Here is a 24872-nt window from a genome sequence, read left to right as displayed (position 1 = left end):
CAACTCATGTGCTCGGCAGCGACAGCGGCGTCGCGGGAAGCCATTGCGACGCACGCAGCATTGAATGCATTGCCTCTCACCAATGCCTCACCCCCGGCCGCCGCCGCCACCGTCGCAGGTGGTGCAGGTACACGTCGCACAACATGGGCCGGGCCCTGACGAACATGACGGGGAGGCTGATATGGTGGGGATGATCACTTCAACAGAGACAGCAGTGATGCATGTGGTGGCGTCTTGCCTCTCCTCCTCGCGGGGAACAAACGTCGTCACCCGCGGATGAGAGATCGCAGCCATGGGTTAAGTTGTTGGTGGTGGCTCTGTGTGACTGAAAAGGGCAATGTGCATGGATGGGGCCCATAAGGGGAACACCCGCACGGCGTCCAACATGTACGACCAAAGTGAAGTAAAGCCAGGGGTCACCCAACTGGCAGCTGTCAGAGACTGAACTGCATTCGGCAATTTGCTGAGCCGGCCGCAACCCACCACAGTGATATCGCAATCCAAGAATAACAAAGATCGTCATGGCTCGTGGATACTGTTGACGCTTGCATTGTACGCTTACCTGTCAAGGATAACGACAGGACAGATGCTGCGTCCTTGTGAGGGGTTGATGGCACGCTCGGCGAACGTCTGGATCCCTACCGGGCGAGGTCAAAGGGCCGTGCCACCATGGAGCCAGTTGAGAACCGTCCTACCTGAGCCCTTTGCCGAGGGAGGTAAAGGAGCCGCGCCGTGATAGAGGCATCAACCGCAGCCCCACCTGGACCTCTTGCTAAATGAGGCAAGGGGCCGCGCCGCCATGGAGCCCGAGGAAGGCTACTTGGGCTCCTTACTGGGCGCGGTGCAGAGCCGTGCCTCCATGGATCTAGATGAGCCCTGCCTCGACCCCATGCTGGGACCATCGGAGTTGTATCTGGACGTCTTGCTGGGTGACGTGGGGAGCATTGCCATGATGGAGCTAGAATCCTACCTCGATACCGGACGAGGTAAACAGTCAGGCCGCCATACCGCCTGAGGACTGCGATTTGGAGTCCATGCCAGGCAAAGTGAAGGAACAAATTGTCTTCAAGTTGTGCCATCACTGCACGGTCCCGAGGGTTGCTATGTTCGACGATGAAAAGGCCAGCTACATGACGCTTTGCGGCCACTGGCCTGATCAGCCAAACCTGGCGGGACATGGCACAACCGGTGCTGTACAACTACCCGACGGACATCAAGCGGGTTGTCAAACTCGTTGACACCCTGTCGAGGTGCAAGGGCCTGGCTGCACAAGTCAAGAAGCTCGGCCGCATCGAAGTCTCTGCGAGCGAATACTGTGCTTCACCTCAGGTATCCGCGAACTGATACTGCTGGAAGGACAAGACCAGGGCCTGTCCGGCTTCAATGCTGTGCAGGCTCGTCCAAACGGTCCTTTGTCATGATCCTTCGTGGACCTCCTGCCAGTGGCTCGGGAGAAACTATCTAGGAGAACTCCGGGCCGTAGTGCTATGCAAAATACTTGTCGCCTTGACGGCGTCTTCACTTACAGCAATTCCTGACGCTGCCTCGTACTCTAAATGGCCTGACTCGGCTGGTCGACTCTGTGGTCGCTTTATCCTCAATCATTTCGAGCGCGGTGGCCACCGAAACTTGGAGATGCCGCAGGTACCTCTCACCCTGCCGTGTCCTGGAGCGGTCCGCTTCTCTGGTGTGAGGGGCGTTTACCTGGGTCCATGTCTCTACAAAGTCATCCACTCCGACTGTCCTCCCGTTTGGAGCCTGCTCCCTACAGCATCCAATCTGCAGCATCTGGTAATGGAGCACACGTACGGGGTGATGACGCCTCGGAAGGGATGGAAGGTGTACGACCAAATGGAAAGACGGGGTTCCCGTTTTCCGACGACCTCTGGCTTGGGGCTCGTCTGGGGAGCCTCAAACTGCTGGCGTTGCTTGATTGTCACATGTACAAAAGAGAAAAGTAACGATAGATAAAGGGTCTGTCACGCATTATCGGCTTGGCGCGAGGCCTCGAGCGCTTTCGATCCGAGCAGGCCGAGAGTTCATCAGCACCTGGACCTTGGTACTGCGGCGGGTCTTGGAATAACGATTGCGGAATCCATCCTCATCAAGGCGATTAACCCAGCTGCTCATTCCTTATGCTACCTGTGTATCATGCCCCCAGCATCACAATTGCCACCGACACCGCGGACATTTCGCGGGTCGGCCATGGGATTGACGCCCTCACCAAGGGCGAGCTGGCGCAGTGTTACCTTCTCGAAACGTTTGATATGAGTAGCATGTCGCTCTGCAGCCCTTGCCGCTTCTTTCAAGCCAAGAAGCCTGCTTGGCCAGGGGGAAAGGACGTTGAGGATCATCTCAAGTCTTCCGGGAACCCTGACCCCCATCGTGCGCGCCCTGCCAAGCTCAAGACGCTCGTGGTGAGGGACGTCAGCTTGCAGGCCGTCCAGGGCATCAAGGATCTTCGCTTCCTAGTCGGCTATGTCAAGAAGAAGCCGAACATTTACAGTGCCTTGCGGGCCGTGGTGTTGCAACACATGCAAGCTACGCAGATCCTCCTTCATGACCCGCACCTGCCCCTGGCAGCCTGTTCGGTCACGGACTTGAGTCACAATCTGCAATGCGCGTCCGAGGGAGCGCAAGTCTTGGTGGAGATGGAGGACAGCCGCAGCGAGCGCTGCCATGGACTGGAAGCTGGAGAAGGACTGGTGGTGTTTGTCAGGGTGGATGCATGTGGAGAAGGGGGAAACTTGGGAACAGGGGAGCATTTGTGGACACACCTGGTTGGTCTATAGTACCAATTAAGTCGCTTCTCAATCACAATTGGTCTAGTGGCGCAATGGCCGCGCGTTGCTTTCCGGTGGCAAAGGTTCCAGGTTCGAGTCCTGGCTAGATCGATTTTTTTGCTCTCTGAGTGTCTGCTGTCTTTTTTGCCCAAGCATCTGTTTGTGACAGATTCCACTGCGTTTCTTGTTGTCCGTCTCTTTTTTATTTGCAATAGGGATATTCTGTTCGATAGTGCCTTTTTGAGTGGGTGCCTTTCTATCGCTGGGTTTCTGGCAGCGTCATTCACAGGTACATACATGTAATCCGGGACTCAGTTCATAACCGAGGTTGTCATCAAATCGCCCTGAATTGCCTTGCAATCCTGGAAAGCAGAGCATTTTTAATCTAAGATTAGCGGGATCTATGACATGGGCTATATGTAGCAGGTCAAAAGTGATAGTGAGTCTCTGGTGCTGTCTTAAGGCGCTTGCACCAGGCCGAGCCCAACGTCCCCTGCGCGGGTGAGAGGGGCTTCGGCTTCAAGGGCTCTTCGTTCCGCCACATCATCCCTGGCTTTATGATCCAGGGCTGCGACTGTATCGACGGTAACGTAAGGACAATTTGCCGGGAGCGCGATGGCTCGACCGTTGCACTACTGAACGCGGCTCACCATTTGATCGTCTCGACGACTAGGGTAAGGGTGGGAAGCCCATCTACGGAAAACGCTTCGAAGACGAAAACTTTGCGAAAAAGCACACTAGGCCTGAACTGCTCTCCATGGCCAACGCCAATCTCAACACGTATGCCTTCTATTTTGCTCAGCTACACTCGGGGGCCTTGGATGACTGAGCGAGCGCGGGGGCACGGCAACGGCTCGCAGTTCTTCATCACGACTTGCCGTCACGGCGTGGCTCGACGGCCGGCCACGTCATGTTTGGCGAGGTCGCCGAGGACGAATTCATCCATGGATGTGGTCAGGGCGCTCGAGGCGACGGGATCCAGCTCTGGGAAGATCAAGCAAAACAGGGTGCCTACGATTGTGGACGGCGGAGTCTTCTCATAAGCGACGCAGGCGATGGAGCGCCGCCGACAAGTTATTAGTGCAATAGGCCGGGGGCATGGGGAATATTGAAGAACGGTGATGCACTTGGCGAGCCAATTCATACGTATTTCCGAAACTTCAAGCTGTGGTCCTTCACCGGACACAGCGCCGGCTGGCGAAGCGAGGGCGGTCACATGCGAAGAGTTCTCCTCGGCTCCGGAACCGACGTCCATCTGGTCTTATATATCATAGAACATTTCTCGACAGCGCAATTTCCGGCGCGGCCTTGCCGGCGGCAAACATTCACCAGCTGGCAAGCACTCTTGTGAGGAATCATGCCAGCGGAAGGGGAGCCAGGGCAGCGAGCACCCTGACTGGGAAAGGGGACTATTGTCTCTGCCCCTGCCAATGCGCCAGCTTAGCGCTCGCCTTACCCATGCTCACCCCCATCTTCATGTTGATTCACGGAAATCGGTTCCGTCTAAACCCCGCAAAGTGCCCGCCACCCCCGGGGCCATCCGAGCCTGACAGCGCCAATCCTGCTTTGTTTGCGTGGTGGTGGTAGTGGTGGTAGTGGTCTCGTGTGGGCGGCCTTGAGTTGAGCTACGGGCGATGGGGCGGTTCGCTTCACCCCTAGTTGTTCCTCTCAACTTCTCTTCACGATGCCCCTGTCGTTCAGGCTAAAGGGAGCGGGAATAGTCAAAGTTCCTGGGGAAGCATGTTCCTCCGCACACCTCTTGTCGATTTGAGGGGTGGCTGCCGTGGAATGCGATTGGCTAGGCCAAGGCTCACTTACACGATGAGGCCATCGTGAGATGCCGGTTCAAAGCAAGGCACCTCGTGTTGCCAGACGTCCCTGCTGTCGACGTCGCTGCTGAGCATCGGGGTAGTGACCGTGATGGGAATGGCGCCCGCACTTACATGAAAGTCGCCACGGCGGCCCTACTTTCACCAGGAACCAGGTCAAAGGCGAAAGAAGCTGTTTATTTAGAAGTGATCATCACGCCGCCGTCGCCGCCCCCAGATCTCCGGTTTGAGAGCACGCATCTCCAGTCTTTCACAGCAGTACCCCCTAACCCTCCCCCCGTCCACTCGTTACAACGACGATCGCTACCTGCCTTGCCTATCTGATCTTTACCGAAACATGAAGTTCCTCCTCACTGCCACGTGCCTCGTGGCCGGCGTGTCGGCCACCGGCATCGTGCACCCGCCGACGCGCGTGTACGAGCGCGACTTTGCAACCATCACGGGCGTCATGGCCGACGCTGGCGCCAGCATCGAGAAGCTCACGGCCGCGGTCAGCGCCTACGCTGGCGACATCAAGCCCATCACCGACGCGTCGGGCGCGCTCGTCAAGACGCTCCAGGCCGGCAAGGTCACGGTCGGCACCTCGGACCAGCTCGACCTGCTCGACACGGCCAACCTGTACACGCCCGTGCTGACGCTCCAGGGCCAGAGCCAGTCCCTGCTCGACGCCCTCGTGGCCAAGCGCGACGTCATCGAGAAGGATAACCTGTGCGACATCACGCGTGAGCAGGTCAATGCCATCAGCGTCAACTCCAACGCCCTCATCGACGCCGTCATCGGCAAGGCGTTTGAGGAGGCCCAGGAGGTTGCCAAGGAGCTCGCCCAGCCCCTGGTTGACATTCTCAACAACTCGACGGTTCAGTTCAATACGGAGAACTGCGTCAACGCCGGAGGCGTCACCAGCTCCACGACGGCCACCCCGACGCCCACGGCTACTCCCTCGGACACGGCTACGCCGACGCCGACCGGCTCGACTACCCCTTCCCAGACGGGCACCTCGGAGACTGGCTCTAGTACGCCGACTGGTTCCACCTCGCAGACTGGAAGCGCCTCCGAGACTGGCTCGGGCACCGCCACTGGCACCGGCTCTAGCTCTGCGACCAGCTCTGGTTCTAGCTCTGCTACCGGCTCTGGCTCTGCTACTTCTCAGACGGGCGGCACCGAGACCATCACGGCCACGGCCACTTCCACCGAGACGGTCCCCTGCACGACCTCCACCGGCTCTGCCACCGAGACCGCCACGGCCACTGCCACCGAGACGGCCCCCTGCCCCTCGGGCTCCGGTTCTTCGGCTCCCGGCGGTGGCGAGGCGTCGTCCACCTTTGTCACCGTTCCCACTACCGGCGGCGGCGGCGGCAGCCAGCCTACTGGCGGCGAGGTTCCTAGCGGCTCCCAGCCGCAGCCCACGGGCGGTGACGAGGAGCCGACCGGCTCGCAGCCTCAGCCCACCGGCGGCGAGGAGCCTACCGCGGGCGGAGAGCAGCCTCAGCCCACTGGTGCGTCGCCGACGGCGGCTCCTCCGGTTATCACTGCTGGTGCCGCGCTTGTCGCTCCCGCGGGTGCCCTTGCGGTGGCTGTTGCTGCCCTCTTGATGTAAGGAGATGAAATGTACGAAGTTGAGCGGACTCAACAGAGAGATGTGCGCGGGGGGCCCAGCTGCTGTTGGGCAAAGAAATTGGCTGGTTGAGCGTGTTTGGCGCCCAACCTTGCGTTATGTGTCGCTGCCCCCTTGTTTGCGCGCGCCCCTTTCATGTAACGTGCTCCGGGGTGCGGTCGAGGGTGTTGATATCGTCTGAACACGGGTCGCGCAACTCTCTGGGCGGAGTTTCGCTGCCCGTCACGCTGCGCGCTCGGATGATGCTTGGCGGAATATTCCATTGTAGATATAGTATACCTATTTGTTCGTTCGTCTTCGCATCACGTCACGATCATGATGAAACTGTGAGACATGGATGCCGACTGATGGCCCGGCCCCCCGGGCAACAACGTGCATGTTGGGTGTCCGGCCCAGTCTACGACCAACGTGATTACGGTGGGAGCTGACTTCTGCACGAAACGGCTCACAGTGTCCCAAGGTTGGCCGAAGATGGCTGTATGCATGCCGTGTAACCGGTGTTCCTCATAATTGCGCCTCGCGATGAGGTTTCATCACCTGTCAGGTAGATCAACCGCCGTGGGCCCAATGGTAACTCGTTATCTCGGAAGCTGTTTAAACGATTTGTACTTGCATGTATTAAATTCTTACTGTCCCATGGCAAAGGGTCTATATATGTATGTCAGCTCGGATGCATTCGCTCAAGCCGTCCGGCGGCCGAATATCGGTGGCCCGTCGTCACACGACTGATCCGCGACCAGAAGCTGACAGGCTGATTCTGACCTGCCGTATTCGATACAGCAACACATAATTCTGCATGGATCTTGGCAATGTACGTACAACTGTATTGGTGCCGATGGTGCTCTGCCCCTGGCATGGTCGTTGGTCGGCGCAGCTTGCCATTGGAGCTTGGATCGGTGTGCGATCAGAACTACTATCCATGACGAATGAGCGCGGAAGTATTATAGAAAACGAAGCGCAAAGAGGATGGATAGCGTCTGCTTGCTTGGGGCTTCGAGCCGGCCAACGCTTCCGTTTGTGTGGATAACCCCCTCTCGGTCCCAGGAGAGTCCACGATGCCGCATGCGTCACCCCGGAGCTGCATGCAGTTCAAGGTACGGCGAGCATGCGACCCCCGCAGTAGCATAGATCAAGGCACCGAGATCAGACGACTCAAAAGCAGGCATTCCTGACGGCTGCTTCACGCATGCCCCCGTTTCCTCTTCTTCGTTTCTCCTCACTCTTCTTCAACGGCTGCCTGTCGCAAAGATGAGGCCCATGTTACTCGCCCTAGTGGCGTCACACTTGGCCGACGCCTCGATCATCCCCAGACGTAGTCGGCATGACGTTGATCCTTTCTGCCCCAAGCCGCTCGAGACGCGGCCCATCATCCAGTTCCCCAACGGCACATGGGCCGAAAACATCGCCGTACGCAGCAACGGCAACATCCTCGTCACGTTGCTCAACGAGCCCGCCATCTACGAGGTCGACCCGCGCCAGAAGCCCGTCGCCTCGAAGCTCGTGCACAAGTTCGATGGGGTCAGCAGCCTCTTCGGCATCGCCGAGGTCTCGGACGACGTCTTCGCAGTGGCCATGGGCAACTTCTCGCTCCGGGAGAAGCCGAAATCTGGGTCGTATGCCGTGTGGAAGGTGGACCTGAATAGGGCCGAAGCCTCCGTATCCGAGGTCGCGAGGATTGCCGAGGCGGAGCTGCTCAACGGTATTACGGTGCTCGACAGGCACTCGCAGACCGTCCTGTGCGCAGACAGCGCTCTGGGCGTCGTGTTCCACATCAATATCCGAACGGGGGCGTACCACATCGCCATCGATGACGCAGCCTTCAAACCCCCCAGCACCGCTTTCTTCCCTCTGGGAGTCAACGGTGTGCGGTACGCACGGCCTTATCTGTACTTTACCAACACCTTTGCGCAAGAGTTTGGTCGCGTTCCCGTCGACTGCGCCAACGGCAAGGCCACGGGCCCGGTCGAGGCGCTCAACGGCAAAGTCGGCTACGACCTGGATGACTTTGCCCGTGACAGGCGGGGCAATGCGTACATCTCGGCCGGGTTTACCAGCGATATTGTCTGTGTCGGCAAAAACGGTACGGCTGTGTCTGTTGCGGGAGGCCCGAGCCAGAAGACTATCCTGGGCCCGACATCCATGGTGTGGGGACGGACGAGGGCGGACAGGAGTGTTCTTTACGTTTCGACGTCGGGGGACAAGTCTTCAAACACTGGTCTCGGTGGTCAGGTTGTTGCACTGGTAATGCCACGGTGATTGGGACTTGCATTTGCTGGATTCGGTTATACGATAAGGGGACCTGCAGACGGCATGGACATGGAGGCCGGCATTGATGCAATGGCTGCGATGGAGATATCCAGGGAATATTTTCAGGTATTCCTCCCTAGTCCGATAAGCACCAACCACACTGTACACGCTTCTTTTCGAACCATTATACATATACATATATGAGTTGCTACTTGCCTGCAGAGCCACCAATCTGGAGGAAGACCATCAGCACAGCCGAGTATCTGGAAACGGTCAATATTAGGCTCACTCGGAGCATACTCATGGGGCAAGCACTCACGCAGCAGTAGCAGCCATGACCTCAAATGGCTTAGCCACCGTGGCACTTGCCAACAGGCCCGTAAATAGTAGGATGAAGCCGGTGATGATGCCCAGCCTCTTGACCGAGTCGGCGACAAATTGCAGCCACCACATGGGGCCAAGAAGAAGCATCAAGCCGGCGGCTATGACCGTCAGGGTCACAAATGCGTCGAAGCGGGTGTTGCTAAAGTAAAGTGTCGTGCCCGACTGTGTCTGGTTTGACTTTGGCTTGACGCGGAACATCCGGCTGTGCAGGAGCGGCGCACAGCGCTCCATCATTAGGCGCACGGATGGCTTCGGCTTGCTCGCCGGGGCGACAATGTCTCTGCCCGTCCGGACGAACTCTTGCTCCTTGGAGTCGATGGCGTACGGGTGGTTGTAGAACCAGTTCTCGATGTTCTCAACTTGACGATCCTGAGCGGACCGCCAGCTCCTGATCTGAGAGAAGGCGAGTATGTATTCGTCTGCGTGCGTGCGTGAGCTACTAATACACAGCGTTTACCACCCTCAAGAAGATGCTAGTATTAAAACATACTATATTCGTGGAGCATCACCTTGAGTTCATCGAGGATGGCCTCTCGCTCGGGCAATGGTTCCAGGCGAAGCGAGCTGCTGTCTGCCTTGTCAGCAGACAATCGGCCATGGGCATCGATATTTGCCAGTTGCTCTTCCTTTCTGACGATGCGATCTTGCATGAGAAGCAAGACTCGGACGTTGAGCTGGCCGAACCGCCGCAAGACGAGGAAGTCGTCGGACGAGGCCATCCATTTTGAGAAACCTGGGTAGCCCTCATCCCTCCAGTACGCCGCTGGCACGGCCATGAAGAGAACATGGAAGCTTTGCGAGCTATACCATGTGGGAATTTACTGTCCAAGGATAGGAGTCGGGGGCGACTTGTTCACGTCTTCGTATGGGGTATCGGATAGAGGTGACCGGCGCCTAACGAGATCATCGTTGTAAGAGCCGCGAGGAACGCCTAAACATGCAAGGGTTAAGAATGGTGCCCGAGATGAGCCGCATCCCAGATGCTAAAGTGTTGAAAGCAAGGAGACTATTGGTAGAGACGCCATGCGGCTGACGGCGAGGCGGACCACGCCGGCAGATGTCTATTGACTGGAATATGCAGTAATGCGCCTTGCCGCCTTACCCGCTGCCAGCGGATCACAAGGCGTCTCGTGTGGCCGCATGCACCGACCTAGGCATGGTCTGCGGCACTTCGGTGCGTCGCATATGACTGCCGTTGCCCGGCCTCGCCTCCTTGTAGTACATGTTTGTAGAATATCTCCAGATGCCTCAACAGCTCTCTTGACGTCTCGCCGCTGTTCTGCCTATATCACTCCCCTAGGACCAATCTGGCTTCAAGGCGAAGCGCTCCGGGTGCCTCGTGAACACACAGCCATTCGTTTCGCAATGAACACCCGCTCGCCACTTGACCGTTGGGTCCGTGATGCAGTTGGCAACGCAACCAACCATGGAATGACGATTCAAATCGCCCGAGACGACGAAATTGAGGATGACTCTGTTGTTGCAAGTGATGAAGAGTCCCAGGGCAACCTTGACTACCCGGAGCCATACTCTGCGTGTGGAGGGGAGGAAGTGAGAGGCAACTCGCCTCCGCCCGCTTCACTACCGCCACGACTTGTCCCAAGAAGACAGACAGTACCGGCGGGGGCTGCTCGACGTGGGCTGAGTCCTCCTGGGCTCGAGAGATGCCAGATCTGCGGCAACTACGTGCAGCAATACGACTACGGCACTCGCGCTACCGCATCACGGCGTTCAATCTGCAGAAACTGCAAAAGACTTCATCCCAGCGTTGATTCTTACGTTTCGGGGCCCAGCACGTCCCAGACGAGTAGCGGCTCCCGCGGCGGCGGCGACACTGTCCACACGAACGTAAACTACGCCTACATGGGTTCCCAGTACGAAGACTCCGACACGTACGCGACGAGACTGGTGCCAACTGCCGGCGCCATAAACGCATACGGGCTGTCCATATCCGCCAGTGAAGGCGGCATTTACACTACCGACAACGGGGCAAGCGCAGATAGAGTCTACACCAGTCGCACTGGCGGCATCAACAACCAGAACGTATACGTTGCCACAGCTCACGGTTCGGCTTCAACTTCAATGGAGGGAGGGAGAAGATCGCGGCGAAGAAGCGACCGCCGATATTATCCCTAAACGGGGGGCCGTGTTGCGCGCAAGTGTCGTCGAAGAGGAGCGTATAGGGCACGCGCCGCCTCGATGCATACAATGCCGGTGGAAGTCGACGACCTCTCTCGTTGATGGGGCTCCCTGGTACAGACAGCCAGTGGTACGAGCCTGAGCAGTGTCTATACATTGGGTCAAGCCATCGAGCATATTTGGAGATGTGTCTCTCGATGGACTATGGGGTTTCAGCCTGGCTGTTCGATTCACCATTTAATAACCCCCCTTATGAATCGATTTGGAGGCAGGGGATGTGTGAGGTTGTATCATAGTGACCGAGCTCCGCTGCCAGATGCGCCGTCTGCTGTCTGTGTCGCGGACTCTTTCAGCAGCCTCGCCGGCTCATGCTTCCACAGCCACGTCCTGTTTCAGGATGCCCAGTCCTGGTGGATCGACTTGGACGTTTGCCAAGTTGATTGCGAGGAGCGGTGCCGTGATCTGCTTCAGCATCGGCCGAGGGTCACAGTCCACTGAATAGATAACCTGATATAGCAACTTGTTTGCAGCGCTTCGTCCAGCCACTTATCGAGGGCCGCATTCACCGAGTCCCTGTCAGGGGCCTCATGCTGCCGAAGCAGCGGCACGGGACGCATCTACGTGTCATGATTCACGGCCGCCTTGAGCCCTTGCACCGGCTGCTCCGTGTACTCGCCCTCCCGGCAGCCTGGGCCCCTTTGTATCGCATCCATGATCATTTTGCGCGGTATGCGGTTGCGGTCAGCCGTCTTTGTCGGCAGCTCGGGGCGCGGCATCGCCACATCGACGAAGTCCGGATACACATGCCTGCCCAGAGCCACAACTGCGTATCGCCCAACGAGGCGCAGGCGGTCCACGCCCAAGCCCGTCGGTGAGTAGCCGGTGGTCCGCGAGCGCCATGTCGCAGTAGTAGCCATAGAGTGGGAAACCGAGCGTGCAGTCCGTCGCTCGGCTTGCTGGAGCGGCCGTGTCCGATGCCGTCGCGTGCGATGACGAAGACCTTGGCCGTGCCGAATGGCTGGCCTGGATCGAAGAGCTCGATAGCGAAAATGTCACGGAAGAATTGGTTGATGGACCCGCCCGTGCGTGCATGACGAGGACGGCGTTGGCGGCGGTGCGGCCTTTGCCGTTGGCCCAGAGCTTGCCCATGGCCTGGCATTAAAGGCGCAGGCTCTCTCCAGTTGCCCTCCGGCCTCGAAGTCGAAGTTGACAGTTCTCAAACGAGCCTCGCTGAGGCGCAGGCCAGCTCGTGTACGAAGCGTCGGTCACAATACGGTGCGATAACATCATTTATTCTGGAAATAATTGCACGCATGTGTTGTTTCTGCTGTTAGCCCACGTCAGTTGGTGCCTAAGTGCTATCGCATGTAAAAGAAGAAAGCCTCCGAGATATCCTCAACCGCCTCAACCATGTCCAAGTTCGGGCCGTAGCCAACGTACGGCAGTAGCTCTTCTCCAGTGCCCCAAAACCCATTTGAACCCGGGCGTTTTACTGCTGATAGTCGACATACGCGTACGGCATGACATGGCATCCAGGCAGAAATGTGCTCAATCGTACGAGTGTCTCTATAATTTTGGGGGGGGGGGGAACGAACATGAAGTAAAAGATATAAAGACTGCTCCGCCGCTCCAGACTTGACGTCGTGGTCTGCCAGACGTCCGTCGACGACGCAAACTATCAACTAGACGCCCTCTTGACTCAAGGACCGCCTAAAGAACGATCAATTCATGAAGATGACTCTCAACCTTGCCTACATTCCTCTCCTCCTTGGGGTTCTCGGCAGCGTATCATTGGGGGAGCCAGTAGAAGGGGTGAGTGAAATAGCGGGCTTGGACCCTGACCCTGACCAAGGAGGAGCCACTAATCAACCTCTCATCACCTCGATTCAGTCACTAAGCTTTGGTTCCCTGAATAGGTATGCCACCCTGGCGAAAACAAATGTCTTTTTCCAGTTGCCTTGCCCGCACCATTCTGTACAACGATACATGGAGGAGGAGAATGGCATGCGGTAGATCAACTTGGGTTCGGATTCGCGATGAAGTGTGGTGATAACTCACCGGTGAGTCTCATCAGCCGACCCTCCACTATCTCTCTCTCCCACATTCTTCGTGTGCCGCATCCGGAGTGTAACCTCCACGGGTAATAATGGCCTAATGCACTGACACTCACGAAAAAAAAAAGTGCACCAAGCTACAAAATCCATGTTACTGGATCGACTTTGACCAAGAAATCCTGTGCTCGTGAGGCAGTCAGGAAGCCATCTGCTGCTGGGGTTGTTCAGGAGGCGAAGGGGTCGAGGCAGAAAAGCGGCTGGGTTCTGGGGGATGAGAGTTCGGGATAAAGGGTTTTGAGCAAGCCATTTCCAAATTCGAATGTTTCGAGTAACCCCGGTGGGAATTGCCTTTTGCGTGAAATACCGCTCGCGAGCTGTACCTATACATGAATACGTGTGCGGAGTTGTTAGCACAAGACTCTTTACCCCTATAACTTCATGTACATGCGTGACTTGCAGCGCAAATCGTGAGGCCTGACAAGTAGGTAGACATTAGTGAACATTGAGACTGGCTGTGATGGACCAGACCCCGGCAGCCATCAGCAAACCCCCCTGTCACGAAGCTATGGAAGAAAAAGGCCGCAAACAAGGGTCTTGGGCAGGGGAGCACGTACATGTGAGCGGAAGTACAATCTCGTTCCATCTCTAGTCCGAGTGCTCTGTTCGATGTCGTCCCATTGTCAGCGAGCGAGGCAAGGCCAGGGCTCCAGACAGGTGCCTGGCGCCTGGCGGCTTTCCACCAAGCACCAGCATCCTTTTACGTTGGCTATCACCAGACGCCGGCGAGGTGAAGATTAAGGGGGTCTAGTGCAGACAAGGGGCTCGTAGCGTCGCGCCAAGTCCTGTCGTCTCTCGGAAAGACTGGGAGAAGTTGGCGTGAGCTTGACATTTCCATGTTGTTTGGATTCCATGTCCGACAAGGGACCTTTACGCATGCGGCGGAGGTGAAAGGCAACATGCGAAGTACATAGGAGAATGAACTGCTGCCTCGGCCGATCGGATAGGACAGCAGCCACTTGCCCCCGTCAGTGACAGAGACACCGGGGCTGGACTCTCCCCTCTTGGGGTCATGACGTGGCGTAGAGACATTGAGACAGCTGTCGTGCTTCCGACATTAGAGCATGCGCTAGCCGGTGGGTTGTAGTCTGATCCCCGTCAGCAGTTGACGTGTAAGGTGACACGGAGGATTCAGATATAAGCGAGATGGCGCACATCGAACTGCGTACAGCCGTCATCTCGATTGTCACCGTCTTTTGAGGACTATCGCCATTGCAAACCCGTCACAATGCGTGTCCGACTGCTCGGGTCTCTGCTCGCCGCGACGTTGGCAGGCACAGCCCTCGGCCAGGGGGCCAAAGACACGACGACGACGTCGTCAGCTGCTGCGACTTCTCAATGTAGATGTGTAAGTGAAACTGCCCGCAGCCTCAACTCTCTACGTGCTTCAGAACGCGGCAATTGATATGATCATCCGCAACAGGTGCCTGGTGATGCCTGCTGGCCCTCGTCTAGCGACTGGAGCGCCTTCAACCGCACACTCGGCGGCCGTCTCATCAAGACGGAACCCATCGCCGAGTCGTGCTACGACCCGACCAAGGACCTCACGCAGTGCGCGCGCGTCACCAAGCTGTGGACGGACCAGGACTTCCAGACGACCAACCCCGTCGGACGGCCGTATCCCTACAACGTCACCTGCGCGCCCGTCGACTACTCGCAGGGCCAGACACCCGTGGGCGGCTGCTCGCTGGGCCAGCTTCCCTCGTACGCCGTCAACGTCACCGACCGGACGCACATCGCGCAGGCGCTGCGCTTCGCCCGCGCGCGGAACCTGCGCGTCGCCGTCTCGAGCACCGGGCATGACCTTCTCGGCCGGGCCGACGGGTACGGCAGCCTCGGCATCTGGCTGCGGCACTTCCGCAACGAGGTGCGCTTCCAGGAGACGTTCCAGGCGGTCGGGGGATGCACCGCGTCTGGGTGGACGGGCAGCGCGGTGCACATCGACGGGGCCTGGCAGTGGCGCGACGTCCACGGGGTGGCCAAGGCCAACAGCATCATCGTCGTCGGCGGCGGCTCCCCCTCGCCGGGCGCCATCGGCGGGTGGCCGTCGGGGGGTGGCCATGGTCCGGCCACGCGCAACTACGGGCTCGGCGCGGACCAGATCCTCGAGGCCGAGGTCATGCTCGCCGACGGGAGCATCGTGACGGCCAACCACTGCTCCCACACGGATCTGCTGCGCGCCATCCGCGGCGGCGGGCCGGGCTACGGCGTCGTGCTCGGCACCAAGATCAAGGCGCACCCGGACGTCGAGGTCATCACGGCGCATCGCCTCGCCATGGCGCCGCTGGAGCACACGCCCGAGAACAAGGACCTGCTCGACGCCGTGTCGGTGCTGCTGCAGGCGTATCCGGGGCTCAACGACGAGGGGTACGCCGGCTATGCCTTTTGGTTCCGCAACTTCCCGACCGTCTTCATCGGCAACGCCACGTCGGGCTACACGCACGGCTTCTGGACCATCGGCAGGGACAAGGACGCGGCGGACAAGGCCTTTGCCCCGGTGCGCGAGGCCCTGGACAAGTTCCGCGACAGGCTGTTCATCCAGGAGACGTTTGCCACCTACACCGACTACTGGTCCTTTTACGAGGCCGAGTCCGGCCTGTACGACCCGGTGGGCGACACGTCGATCCTCACGTCCCGCATGATGGACGCGGCCGCCGTCAGCAACTACACCAAGGTGCGCGAGACGGTCGAGGTCGTCAGCGGCACGGCCGACGAGGTCGTCTCCAACGTGGTGCTCCTCGTCTCGGGCGGACAGGTGTTCAAGGACGCCGCCGACAAGACGTCTGGGCTGCACCCGGCGTGGCGCACCTCGCCGTTCGTGCTCGTGTCGGGACGCGGCATCCCGCGCGCGGATCCCAACCTGGCGGCCATCCGCGAGTCCGTCTCTCACGACGTGACGTTTGTCAAGGGCGGTGCGGCCAAGAAGCTCGCGCCCTCGACCGGCGGGTACATGAACGAGGGCGACCGCAACGACCCGGACTACATCGAGTCGTTTTACGGCGGCGCCAACTACGAGAGCCACCTGGCGGCCAAGAACAAGTATGATCCCCAGGGCACGTTTTACTGCCCGACGTGTGTGGGAGCCGAGGCGTTTGTTGACCACCCGGACGGGGCCCTGTGTCGCGCTTAGCACTCAAGGGGGGGAGCGAAGGGAGCAGCAGCACAGAGGACGAGAATCGAAATGGGATCAGCCTTGAACTGAAGTCAGGAAATATATTCCACGGCGGTTGGCGATGGGGTCACTCGTTGATCCTATTAGTTTCTTGAGCCCATTCGTGCATCAAGTCTCGTTCGTATTACATGAATATTTACCGCCATATACAAAGTATATATCAGCTCGCTCCATTCTCACAATCTCCCGCCAAACCACTGACAGAAACCTCTCACCCATCCGCTCACTCCGTGTTGGGCACAAAAGACGTCGACTTGCCCGGCCCTGCCTCCCGTGCTGCCGCTTTAAAGGCCGCCTCCCACTCCCCCAGCGTATACTTGCCCGTCGACTGCACCCCGGCCTTCTCCCCCAGGGACAACATGCCCGTCTCGACCAGGCGGATCAACGAGTCCATCTGTTCCCGCGTGTACATAAACGTGCCCCTCAGCGTCAGCCCCTTGCCCATGATGAGCGAGTACGGCACCTGCACGTCGCCGAGAATGCCGCCCATCATGCTCATCCTGCCGCCGGGCCGCAGCGCCGCGATGCCCGACTTGATGTGCGAAAAGGTATCTGGCCCCGCGGACGCCACCTGTGGAGAAATGTCAAAGTAGATGTCGATGGGCCCGTGGGCAGTCAGCGCCGCGGCATCGGCGTCGACGTCGCCCGTGATGACGACGCCGACGGCCCGCGCGCCGGCTCCCTCCACGACCTTGTCGAGCTTCTCCTGGCTCCGGCCCATGACAATCACCTTGCCCGCGCCCATGGCCAGCGCGACCTGCACCGCTGCGCTGCCGAAGCTCCCCGTCGCTGGCGCGATCAGCACAGTCTCGCCCGTCCGCAGCCCCGCGTCGCTGAGACCGCCATGCGGCACCGCCAGGGTACTCAAGTACGAAAGGTCCTCAACCCGGTATCCAAGCTTCTTGATCAAAATGTCCTCGTTCAGGACGTGCACGTTCTCGGCAGGCAGCTTGACGAGCTCAGCCCACGTGCCGTCGCGCCACTCGCCCTGCATGAGCGCCTGGCCCTCGGGCGCGAAGCCCATGAAGAGGCCGTGCAGCACGGGCGTCGAGTTGGCGCTGGTGCTGTCCCGGCCGCGCAGCACGCCGCTCGTGTAGACGAGCGTTCCGGGCTTCAGGCGCGGCGTGTCCGGTGCGGTCGCCGCGATGCGGCCCACGGCGTTGGTACCAGGCACCATGGGCGACGGGTAGGGGTAGCCGCGCGGGTTGCCGTTGGCGAAGATCTCGTCGGCGTAGGCAATGATGGGGGAGAAGAGCGGGCGCATGAGGACGGTGCCGGCCGTGGGGGTCGGCGTGGGTAGGTCCGTCACGGTGAGCGGCGCGTCGGCGGAGGTGACCTGTAGGGCCTTGAACGTGGGAGGCAGGTCATGAGAGGTGTGGCCAGCCATGGTTGCTACGTGTATCTGTAGTGATGCAGTTGGTGATGTTGAGCCGGCCCTGGGAGTTTGATGAGTGTTGACTGTAACTTGATGAGGTTTATGCGAGATGTTCTCGGCGTTTTGATCGTATCCCAGTACGTCTCTTCCGTCTTTTATATACTCCTTCAACATCACGGCTTGCTTCAGTCTGATGCCATCGCCGCCGATACGAAGTACGACGGTCCCTGGTGAGCGTCACAGAATTGTGGCTGCGGACTTACACGGACATTATTGCCCGTGAGTGGCGAGTCGTCACCCTCCGGCGCCAAACCCCGAGCACCGAAGATGTAAACAGCCTAAACCAGCAATGCCAAAGTCCTGTCTCCGCGCTTCCAGGCCACCAGATGATGCGAGAGGTTCTTGTTCGGCGTCATGGCCGGAGTGAGAGCGTGGTGGAGATACGATGCCATCGTGCAGCACGTGCGGCTGGCCTGCGGCGTAGGGTCCTCTCACTGGCCAATATCGGCCCCGTTTTCTGTCCAGCTGCGAGCCGAAAGAATACAGGTATCCGGACTTCGGATTTCACGGAAAATGACAGAAAACCGTTGCAACGCCATGTCGCCCAATCTCACATCGCCAAGACGGGTGATGCGCCGTTTCACTCAGATCTGGCTCCGCCACAAGTTGCTCACTCAGTCCACCACCAACGTCGAGGCATCGCAAGTCCTCCAACATGTAACTAATGGGGCGGGGTACTGGGCGCTGTCGTCAGAGACTGGGTGATATGGATAGGGCTGAAGGCTAAGATGTCCCTCCAATCTGGCCCGGCATGCGCTAACGACCTACACGTTCCCTGAAATGCAACTAGACGCAGTTGCACCATGCTTGCAGGCCTTCCCCAATTCTCGCTCTGCTTTCCCATAGAAGATTAAGTGTCTGGTGCCGTGGCGCAGGTGCTTCGGGACTCTAGCATGCGTCAACAGCGTGAACTCCAATCTCTTAAACACAACTTGTCATCACGCAAGGGCGTGCCCTTGCATGTCAATAATTGGGAGGCGACGGATCGGAAGTCTTCCGCCCATATGTTGAGTGTTTGCCCCATTGCACGCACATCAATTGATGTACACAGCCAACGTGTGGCGCAAATTGATTAACTGAACTGAAATACAATACATTGAAGTTGAAAAGTGGTGTCATCAAACCACATGCTTGAGCAGCTAGGATCCATCAAGGAGACCTGCGCTTCATATACACAATCATAACCATATCTCTGCGTTCATAACTGCCCTCCCCGCCACTCTGTCAGCGACTACATGTACGCTGCAGGAAAGAGCGGGACTTGACAGGTGTAGTCCCACCTACGTGTAGAAGTTGTCATCGCTCTCTCGCGCGACAAAATCCAGTCTCTTGTTAATACTTGACGCAACCGCACTTGTTGTAGCACTCGATGCCGTGCGGCGGGTTGCTCTCCAGCTGGATGTAGTACATGCCCATGTGGCAGTAGCCGTAGGGCGCATGGCAGATCGCCGTGTTCGCATCCTCCTTGCACTTGACCTGCCAGATGTTGAGCGGCTGGATCGGAGGCGGCGGGGGCGCCGAGTTTGTGGGAACGGCCGTGTGCGTGCCCAAGTATGTCGTGGCATCGGGCTTCTTCGGGGCCGCCGTGCCGGTGGGCTGGGGGTGTGAAGTGACGGGCTGAAGGGTGGCATCGGGCTTGTTTGTGGCCGTGCCGGTAGGCTTGGGGTTTGAGGTGACGGGCTGCACGCCCTCGACCTTGGAAGTCGTTGCATCAGGCTTGTTTGTGACCGTGCCGGTGGGCTTAGGGTTGGACGTTACGGGCTGAAGGGTGGCATCGGGCTTAGTTGTGGCCGTGCCGGTGGGCTTGGGGTCTGAGGTGACGGGCTGAAGAGTGGCATCGGGCTTGTTTGTAGCCGTGCCTGTAGGCTTGGGGTTTGAGGTAACAGGTTGCAGGCTCTCGACCTTGGACGTCGCCGCATCGGGCTTCGTCGTCGAGGTTGTGTGCTTGGGTCCATGGCATGGCGGCAGCGTGCCATCGTGCTTCTTTGTTGTCGCCGTCCCTGTAGGCTTGGGGTTGGAGGTGACGGGTTGAAGGGTGGCATCAGGCTTGGTTGTGGCCGTGCCTGTAGGCTTGGGGTCTGAGGTAACAGGCTGCACGCCCTCAACCTTGGACGTGGTGGCATCGGGCTTCGGCGGGGCCGCCGCCGAGGTGGTAGGTTTGTTAGGGTCCGCGGTGGTAGGCTTAGGGTTCGCAGTGGTAGGCTGAGGGTTCGAGGTGGTAGGCGTATTAGGATCCGAGGTGACGGGCTGCACGCTGTTTGTCACGGTGGTGGTGGGCTTTTGGTTGTTCGTGACGGGCTGCAGGCTGTCTCGCTGGTCCAGCTCCGCTACACGTGCCGGGAACGGAGCGGCCAGGGCGAGGGGGCCCAAGAGGGCGGCGGCGGCGGCGAGTTGGAGACGCATTTTGAGTACTTATATAATAGTGTTGAATGAAGCCGGTGGTGAACTATGTAAAGGAGTGCAACAGGTCGATCACACAGCACTGTCATAACGGAGGATTTGATGGATCTCCCTGAGATATAAGTACGTGAACGGTTCTGGGGGGGAACTGGGGAGCTTTGTCCCGTCTTCAAGCAGACACACGGGGCATTGATTGTTGATTCAAGTCGTCGTCGTCTCTATCAGGATCAAGCGGGGTTTCTGTCCGTATACTGCTGCACCATCAACGATGATGGGCCACGGGGGCCCCATGTTGCGAGTTCATGAAACAGCCACACGTCGAGCTGGGCATATACTGTACTGTAGTAGCGCTTCATGGTGAACATAATCATCGAGTCCAGTCCCCATCGCGATGGGGCCCTCTTCGCGCGGCTCCAGGCTACCTCTCCCGTGACCGGCGCAGACCACGGCGCGGGACGTGCGACGTGGTGAAATAATAGCAGCAAGCAAACAATTCGATCCACCGGACCCGCGTCAGATCTTATAAGGTTGTAACTCGTGAGGGGAGCCGACGCCACCACGTCAATGTGGTGGGGGCGCGGGGGTCATGTTCGTGGAGATCGATGCACTGTCCAGTCTCGATAACAGCACAACACTTGGAGTGCGGCTCTTCTCATGGTATCATACAACATTGCAAGTAGGTACAGACGCACAATGTAGTCAGTGGCACCCGTGTGGGCGGAGAGATGGAGAGCGGTTGGGGGAACTTTGCGAGTGGCGTGCCTGGCTAAATAGTAAGTTTCTGGGCCACGGCGTCGGAAGCGATCAGTGCCACGCGCCACCGTTGACGCCTCGAGCAGACGTTGGCCTGTGCCTCCCCACATGGGAACCGCGTGGATAGATGTCAAGGCCCACATGGCACTGTATGATGGGGGTCCTATATGGTACTGTATAGGGAGTGAGTTCTACAATACTACAGTACGATACTGTGCTAGTTGGTTGTAGTCGTTGGCCAGGGTGATCCGCCTGGCGGAGGGGATGTGGGTGCTGTGGCAATGCCTTCGTGCCGGGGCGGGTACAATAATAGCTTGAGGAGTTACCAACTGTTGCCCCTGTGCACATCTCCCTCCCATCATCGTATCGTGGAGTGGGTGAGTTAGTCATGTAGATGGACAGCGCCGAGTGATATGCACGACGTCGGTAGATAGCAGATTACACGGACCACGGTCTCGTGTAAATAGATACAAAGTAGATGAGCAACCAGTGGAGGAGTCGCGCGTACTCTACTCCGTGTCAGGGGCTCTAGAAGTCTAGATACGTCGGCGGACCTTGTCTTCCCCATCAGTGCGCAGCACGTGGACAACTACTCCTGAGTGTTTCAAGTTTGTGCCTCCAGCCACCTTCATCAATGGACCCGGCCGGGGACCCGGGCCCAGAACTGCATGTATGCATGCATGCATGGCAACGCAGTCAGTCTGGACTGGACGACAGCAGACTACTGTACATCCAGCACGCACTGTGCTCACAGCCCGACGAATTGGACCACAAGCCAGAAGAAGAGCAAAGAGCCCTGGCTGACCGTGTTGACAGACATGCTTTACACACGCCGATGGAATGGTAATGCCGATGCTCACCCTGTTCGATACGCCGAACAGCAGCCAGGTTTTCTAGACAAACGTCACATACCTCACTGGCTGGTGACCTCGGCAGTGGGAGCACGCTGACTTGCTATAAACTTGGCCACCAGGCAGGCATCGTCCCCCCAGGCGCCCCGCCCCCGGAGGCTCGCGCTCCATTCATCAGATGGAGTCGAGTCCGGGGAAGGTCATAGCAGGAACTGCAGGAAGTCCGTCCGCACCCCGCTGGGGAGGCTGAAGCCTTGGAGCATGACTGGGCACATCAGATGACGACCACGAGTTCCGAGGTGGAAATGCCTCCATGGCATGGCATGATTGGGCATGTCGACTCGATCCCCAGACTTTCCCGCTCTATGGGGCATGGACGGGTCTTGTGTGTGAGATGCTATGGACGGCACTCCTCATCTTTATGTTGCTTCATGTCAGCTTCATGTCAAGAAGCGGCAGGCTACGCAACACTCGCCATTCAAAGAAATCCGTTGCACTAAGACGCCGTTGCTGCTAAAACGAACGACAACAAACCACGAGTCCCTCTTGTCTCCGTCGCGTGACATGCCCATGAACGTCTCTTACTCGCAATGCCTACGTAGTCAACCACCTCCAATGGGTACCCTATACTCCACAGAGTCATGCCTTATCATCTGCAATGAATGTACGAGGGCTTTGTGAATCGCTTCAACAAAGTCTAGTCCATGTGCCATGAGCACCTCCAAATGCCCACCTAGCCAAACATCCACCAAGCGTACTGCTGAACAGCGTCCCTATTCATGGCTGGCTGGCCGCATTCACCCCGCATGCACGCATGCATGTTACCTCCGCCACGCGGGATAGTTCGTCCGTCCGCTTACTTACCATCCAGGGTCCCTCGACACCTCCAATCCCATGGTAACCTGCTACCCCGACATGGTACCTTGGCCCCCTAGACGGTCAAGCTTCCCGGCTTGTCGTAGTTTAAGCTCGCTGGCAGGCCATCCGGTCTTTCAGCCCCAAAGGCAAGGGTCTTGTTCTAGGCTCCGCGCCATCAAAGGATAGACACGCCACGGCCTTGGAAAGCGGACTGCTGTTTGCTGCTACTACTACATCAAGGGCGCCTCTCCCGGCGTTTGTCGCGGACACACACACACACGAGGGGCGGGCCGATCTTGGGACATGCAATGTTACATTGGCAGCCGTGGACTTGGCGTGCTGGACGGATGCCCCGACGGTATGAGATGGCGGCGAGGAGACGTCGCCCGCGTGGGCTATAAGAGAGGCTTGGTGAAGACCAGGTGAAGCAGGTCGAGCGACTCACACAGGTGGCAGAAATCACGTCTCCAGGAGTCAGTCACATCATGAAATTTACCTTGTTCAGCGCCCTCGCCCTGGGCTTCCTCTTCGGTGCCAGCAGCGCCACGCCGCGACCTCCGGCGTCGCCCTCGGAGCTCGACCTCATCGCGGGCCAGCACGTCATATACTCGTACAACACGAGCGACCCGCCCGAGGAGCTCCTACGTCTCACGCGCGCGGGCCTCGTCGGCGGCGTGCTGCTCTACGACCTGCACATCAACGCGGGGACGCCAGCCAAGATGGGGGAGCTGCTGGCGGCATACCGCGCTTCGCCCGCGCGGCGGCTGCTACGCTCCAAGTACGGGCGCGACACGTCGCTGCTCATCATGACCAACCAGGAGGGGGGCACCATCTTCAAGCCCATCAAGGACTACGGGCCGGACCAGACGGCGCGCGAGGTGGGCGCGGCGGCGAACCCGCGCGCGGCAGGCACGCAGGCCGGCAAGGAGGCCAGTCAGGCGCTCAAGGCATACAACATCAACGTCAACCTGGCGCCCGTCATGGGCGTGTACCGCAAGCCGGGCAACTTCCTCGACTTTTATGGGCGCTCGTACGGCACCACGGCCAAGCAGGTCATCGACGCCGCGGTGCCTTTCGTCAAGGCGCAGCGGGAACGCGACATCCTCGTCACCATCAAGCACTTCCCGGGGCTCGGCGCGGCCGAGGTCGAGCAGAACACGGACCTCGCGCCCGTGACGCTCAACGTGCCGCTCAAGGAGCTCAGGACGGTGGACACGGCCACGTTCGCGGCGGCGATCCGGTCGGGCGTCGACATGGTGATGCCGTCGTGGGCCATCTACCCGGCCGTGGACGACATGCCGGCGGGCCTCAGCGAAAAGTGGATGAAGCGGGAGCTGCGCGGGCGTTTCGGATTCCGAGGCGTCACCATCACCGAGGCCATGGAGGCGGGCTCCATCGTGCCGTACGGCGACATCAAGGCGCGTGCCAAGCTGGCCTTCAAGGCGGGCAACGACCTGATCTTGGCGAGCCAGCTCAACGTGACCGAGGGCGTGGAGATTCGGCAGACGCTCGTCGACGCCGTCAAGTCGGGCGAGATTAACCGGCGGGACTTTGACGAGGCAACGCGGAGAATCGTGGAGCTGCGGAGCAGAGCGTGGAATTGATGGAAAGACGTGTCTGTACCTGTTATAAAGTACTATAGTACTTGGTAAGTAGACAGTCAGTGCGAGGCAATAGATGCGATGCGCCACGTCATTTGCCTTGCTTGGTTCCCCCGCCGTGATTCGTTTTGCGGACTGCTTGTTGCCGCCGAGCTTCGTGCGACGTCAGCGGTGGAGGCCAGGCATGGAGGAGGGTGCTCTGAAGTCTGGTCCAGGGCTCGGTGATGCCGACGTGACGTGGAGGACGAGATTTCTCGCGCGAACGACAGCGTTGGCTACGATGGCGAGGGAAAATAACGAACGGAAATGGGGGTTGATACGGGTTGAATGGTTTTTATTGGAATGATGGACACCAGCTGCGATGGGCGCCACCAGGCATGGGTGAGACAGACGATTGCGAAGCCATCCATGTGGAGATGGAAACGGACAGCTTGGCCAGAGGGAGGTGGAGGAATTGGAGCGGCTGGCCGAGGTGATTATTATGACCGCCCGGCTGTCGGGTGCCTGTGTAGGTACCATGATTAGGCAATGCGCTCACTGCCAGTTTCACCTAGTGGACCTAGGCACCTCACTCACTGGAGCACTGCAGCCACAGCCAAGGTGCACTGCAGCAAACAGCGTCCAGTGCATCCAATGCCCGAGCAGCTCGCAGCCGATCCGAATAGGTGCGCCGCAGCACAACGGCGTCGGGGGG

The 24872-nt window shown here is 58.8% G+C and overlaps 12 protein-coding genes and 1 non-coding gene across 13 annotated transcripts; 9 read left to right on the top strand and 4 right to left on the bottom strand.

Annotated features, from left to right (window-relative positions):
- Positions 1–799: 799 nt before the first annotated feature.
- On the top strand, positions 800–1015 carry JDV02_009556 (uncharacterized protein; the record flags this gene model as incomplete). Its single annotated transcript, XM_047991225.1, has 1 exon — positions 800–1015. The coding sequence occupies one exon, from the start codon at positions 800–802 to the stop codon at positions 1013–1015; it is 216 nt and encodes a 71-aa protein (XP_047847236.1).
- Positions 1016–2135: 1120 nt separating this feature from the next.
- JDV02_009555 (uncharacterized protein) lies at positions 2136–2792 on the top strand (the record flags this gene model as incomplete). The annotated part of the gene is made up of 1 exon (XM_047991224.1): positions 2136–2792. One exon carries the CDS (start codon positions 2136–2138, stop codon positions 2790–2792), a length of 657 nt encoding a protein of 218 aa, XP_047847235.1.
- A 30-nt stretch (positions 2793–2822) lies between these two features.
- Positions 2823–2894, top strand: JDV02_009554. The gene has a single exon. It is a non-coding gene; the product is annotated as a tRNA-Arg (tRNA).
- Positions 2895–3340: 446 nt separating this feature from the next.
- On the top strand, positions 3341–3612 carry CSR1_5 (Peptidylprolyl isomerase; the record flags this gene model as incomplete). Its single annotated transcript, XM_047991223.1, has 2 exons — positions 3341–3373; positions 3457–3612. The coding sequence occupies 2 exons, from the start codon at positions 3341–3343 to the stop codon at positions 3610–3612; spliced, it is 189 nt and encodes a 62-aa protein (XP_047847234.1).
- Positions 3613–4949: 1337 nt separating this feature from the next.
- JDV02_009552 (uncharacterized protein) lies at positions 4950–6209 on the top strand (the record flags this gene model as incomplete). Its single annotated transcript, XM_047991222.1, has 1 exon — positions 4950–6209. The coding sequence occupies one exon, from the start codon at positions 4950–4952 to the stop codon at positions 6207–6209; it is 1260 nt and encodes a 419-aa protein (XP_047847233.1).
- Positions 6210–7457: 1248 nt separating this feature from the next.
- On the top strand, positions 7458–8522 carry JDV02_009551 (uncharacterized protein). Its single transcript, XM_047991221.1, has one exon. The coding sequence runs from the start codon at positions 7476–7478 to the stop codon at positions 8481–8483; it is 1008 nt and encodes a 335-aa protein (XP_047847232.1). The 5' UTR covers positions 7458–7475; the 3' UTR covers positions 8484–8522.
- Positions 8523–8682: 160 nt separating this feature from the next.
- On the bottom strand, positions 8683–9634 carry JDV02_009550 (uncharacterized protein; the record flags this gene model as incomplete). The annotated part of the gene is made up of 3 exons (XM_047991220.1): positions 8683–8737; positions 8794–9277; positions 9349–9634. The coding sequence occupies 3 exons, from the start codon at positions 9632–9634 to the stop codon at positions 8683–8685; spliced, it is 825 nt and encodes a 274-aa protein (XP_047847231.1).
- Positions 9635–10092: 458 nt separating this feature from the next.
- JDV02_010838 (uncharacterized protein) lies at positions 10093–11551 on the top strand. Its single transcript, XM_047992576.1, has one exon. The coding sequence runs from the start codon at positions 10224–10226 to the stop codon at positions 10992–10994; it is 771 nt and encodes a 256-aa protein (XP_047847230.1). The 5' UTR covers positions 10093–10223; the 3' UTR covers positions 10995–11551.
- A 63-nt stretch (positions 11552–11614) lies between these two features.
- On the bottom strand, positions 11615–11914 carry JDV02_009549 (Homoserine O-acetyltransferase; the record flags this gene model as incomplete). Its single annotated transcript, XM_047991219.1, has 1 exon — positions 11615–11914. The coding sequence occupies one exon, from the start codon at positions 11912–11914 to the stop codon at positions 11615–11617; it is 300 nt and encodes a 99-aa protein (XP_047847229.1).
- A 2371-nt stretch (positions 11915–14285) lies between these two features.
- HPM9 (FAD-linked oxidoreductase hmp9) lies at positions 14286–16434 on the top strand. The gene is made up of 2 exons (XM_047991218.1): positions 14286–14456; positions 14532–16434. The coding sequence occupies exons 1-2, from the start codon at positions 14337–14339 to the stop codon at positions 16236–16238; spliced, it is 1827 nt and encodes a 608-aa protein (XP_047847228.1). The 5' UTR covers positions 14286–14336; the 3' UTR covers positions 16239–16434.
- Positions 16435–16503: 69 nt separating this feature from the next.
- On the bottom strand, positions 16504–17711 carry JDV02_009547 (uncharacterized protein; the record flags this gene model as incomplete). The annotated part of the gene is made up of 1 exon (XM_047991217.1): positions 16504–17711. The coding sequence occupies exon 1, from the start codon at positions 17665–17667 to the stop codon at positions 16504–16506; it is 1164 nt and encodes a 387-aa protein (XP_047847227.1). The 5' UTR covers positions 17668–17711.
- Positions 17712–18773: 1062 nt separating this feature from the next.
- JDV02_009546 (uncharacterized protein) lies at positions 18774–20894 on the bottom strand. The gene is made up of 2 exons (XM_047991216.1): positions 19000–20894; positions 18774–18919 (listed from the first exon to the last, which is right to left on the bottom strand). The coding sequence occupies exon 1, from the start codon at positions 20116–20118 to the stop codon at positions 19048–19050; it is 1071 nt and encodes a 356-aa protein (XP_047847226.1). The 5' UTR covers positions 20119–20894; the 3' UTR covers positions 18774–18919; positions 19000–19047.
- A 2136-nt stretch (positions 20895–23030) lies between these two features.
- Positions 23031–24190, top strand: JDV02_009545 (uncharacterized protein). Its single transcript, XM_047991215.1, has one exon. It carries the CDS (start codon positions 23063–23065, stop codon positions 24179–24181), a length of 1119 nt encoding a protein of 372 aa, XP_047847225.1. The 5' UTR covers positions 23031–23062; the 3' UTR covers positions 24182–24190.
- The last annotated feature ends 682 nt before the right edge of the window (positions 24191–24872 follow it).

The sequence above is a fragment of the Purpureocillium takamizusanense genome, chromosome 10, assembly GCF_022605165.1.
Source record: "Purpureocillium takamizusanense chromosome 10, complete sequence".
NCBI classification, from domain to species: Eukaryota; Fungi; Ascomycota; class Sordariomycetes; order Hypocreales; family Ophiocordycipitaceae; genus Purpureocillium; species Purpureocillium takamizusanense.
The sequence above is the reverse complement of the archived record's forward strand: the minus strand, read 5'-3'. Positions and strand labels throughout refer to the sequence as shown.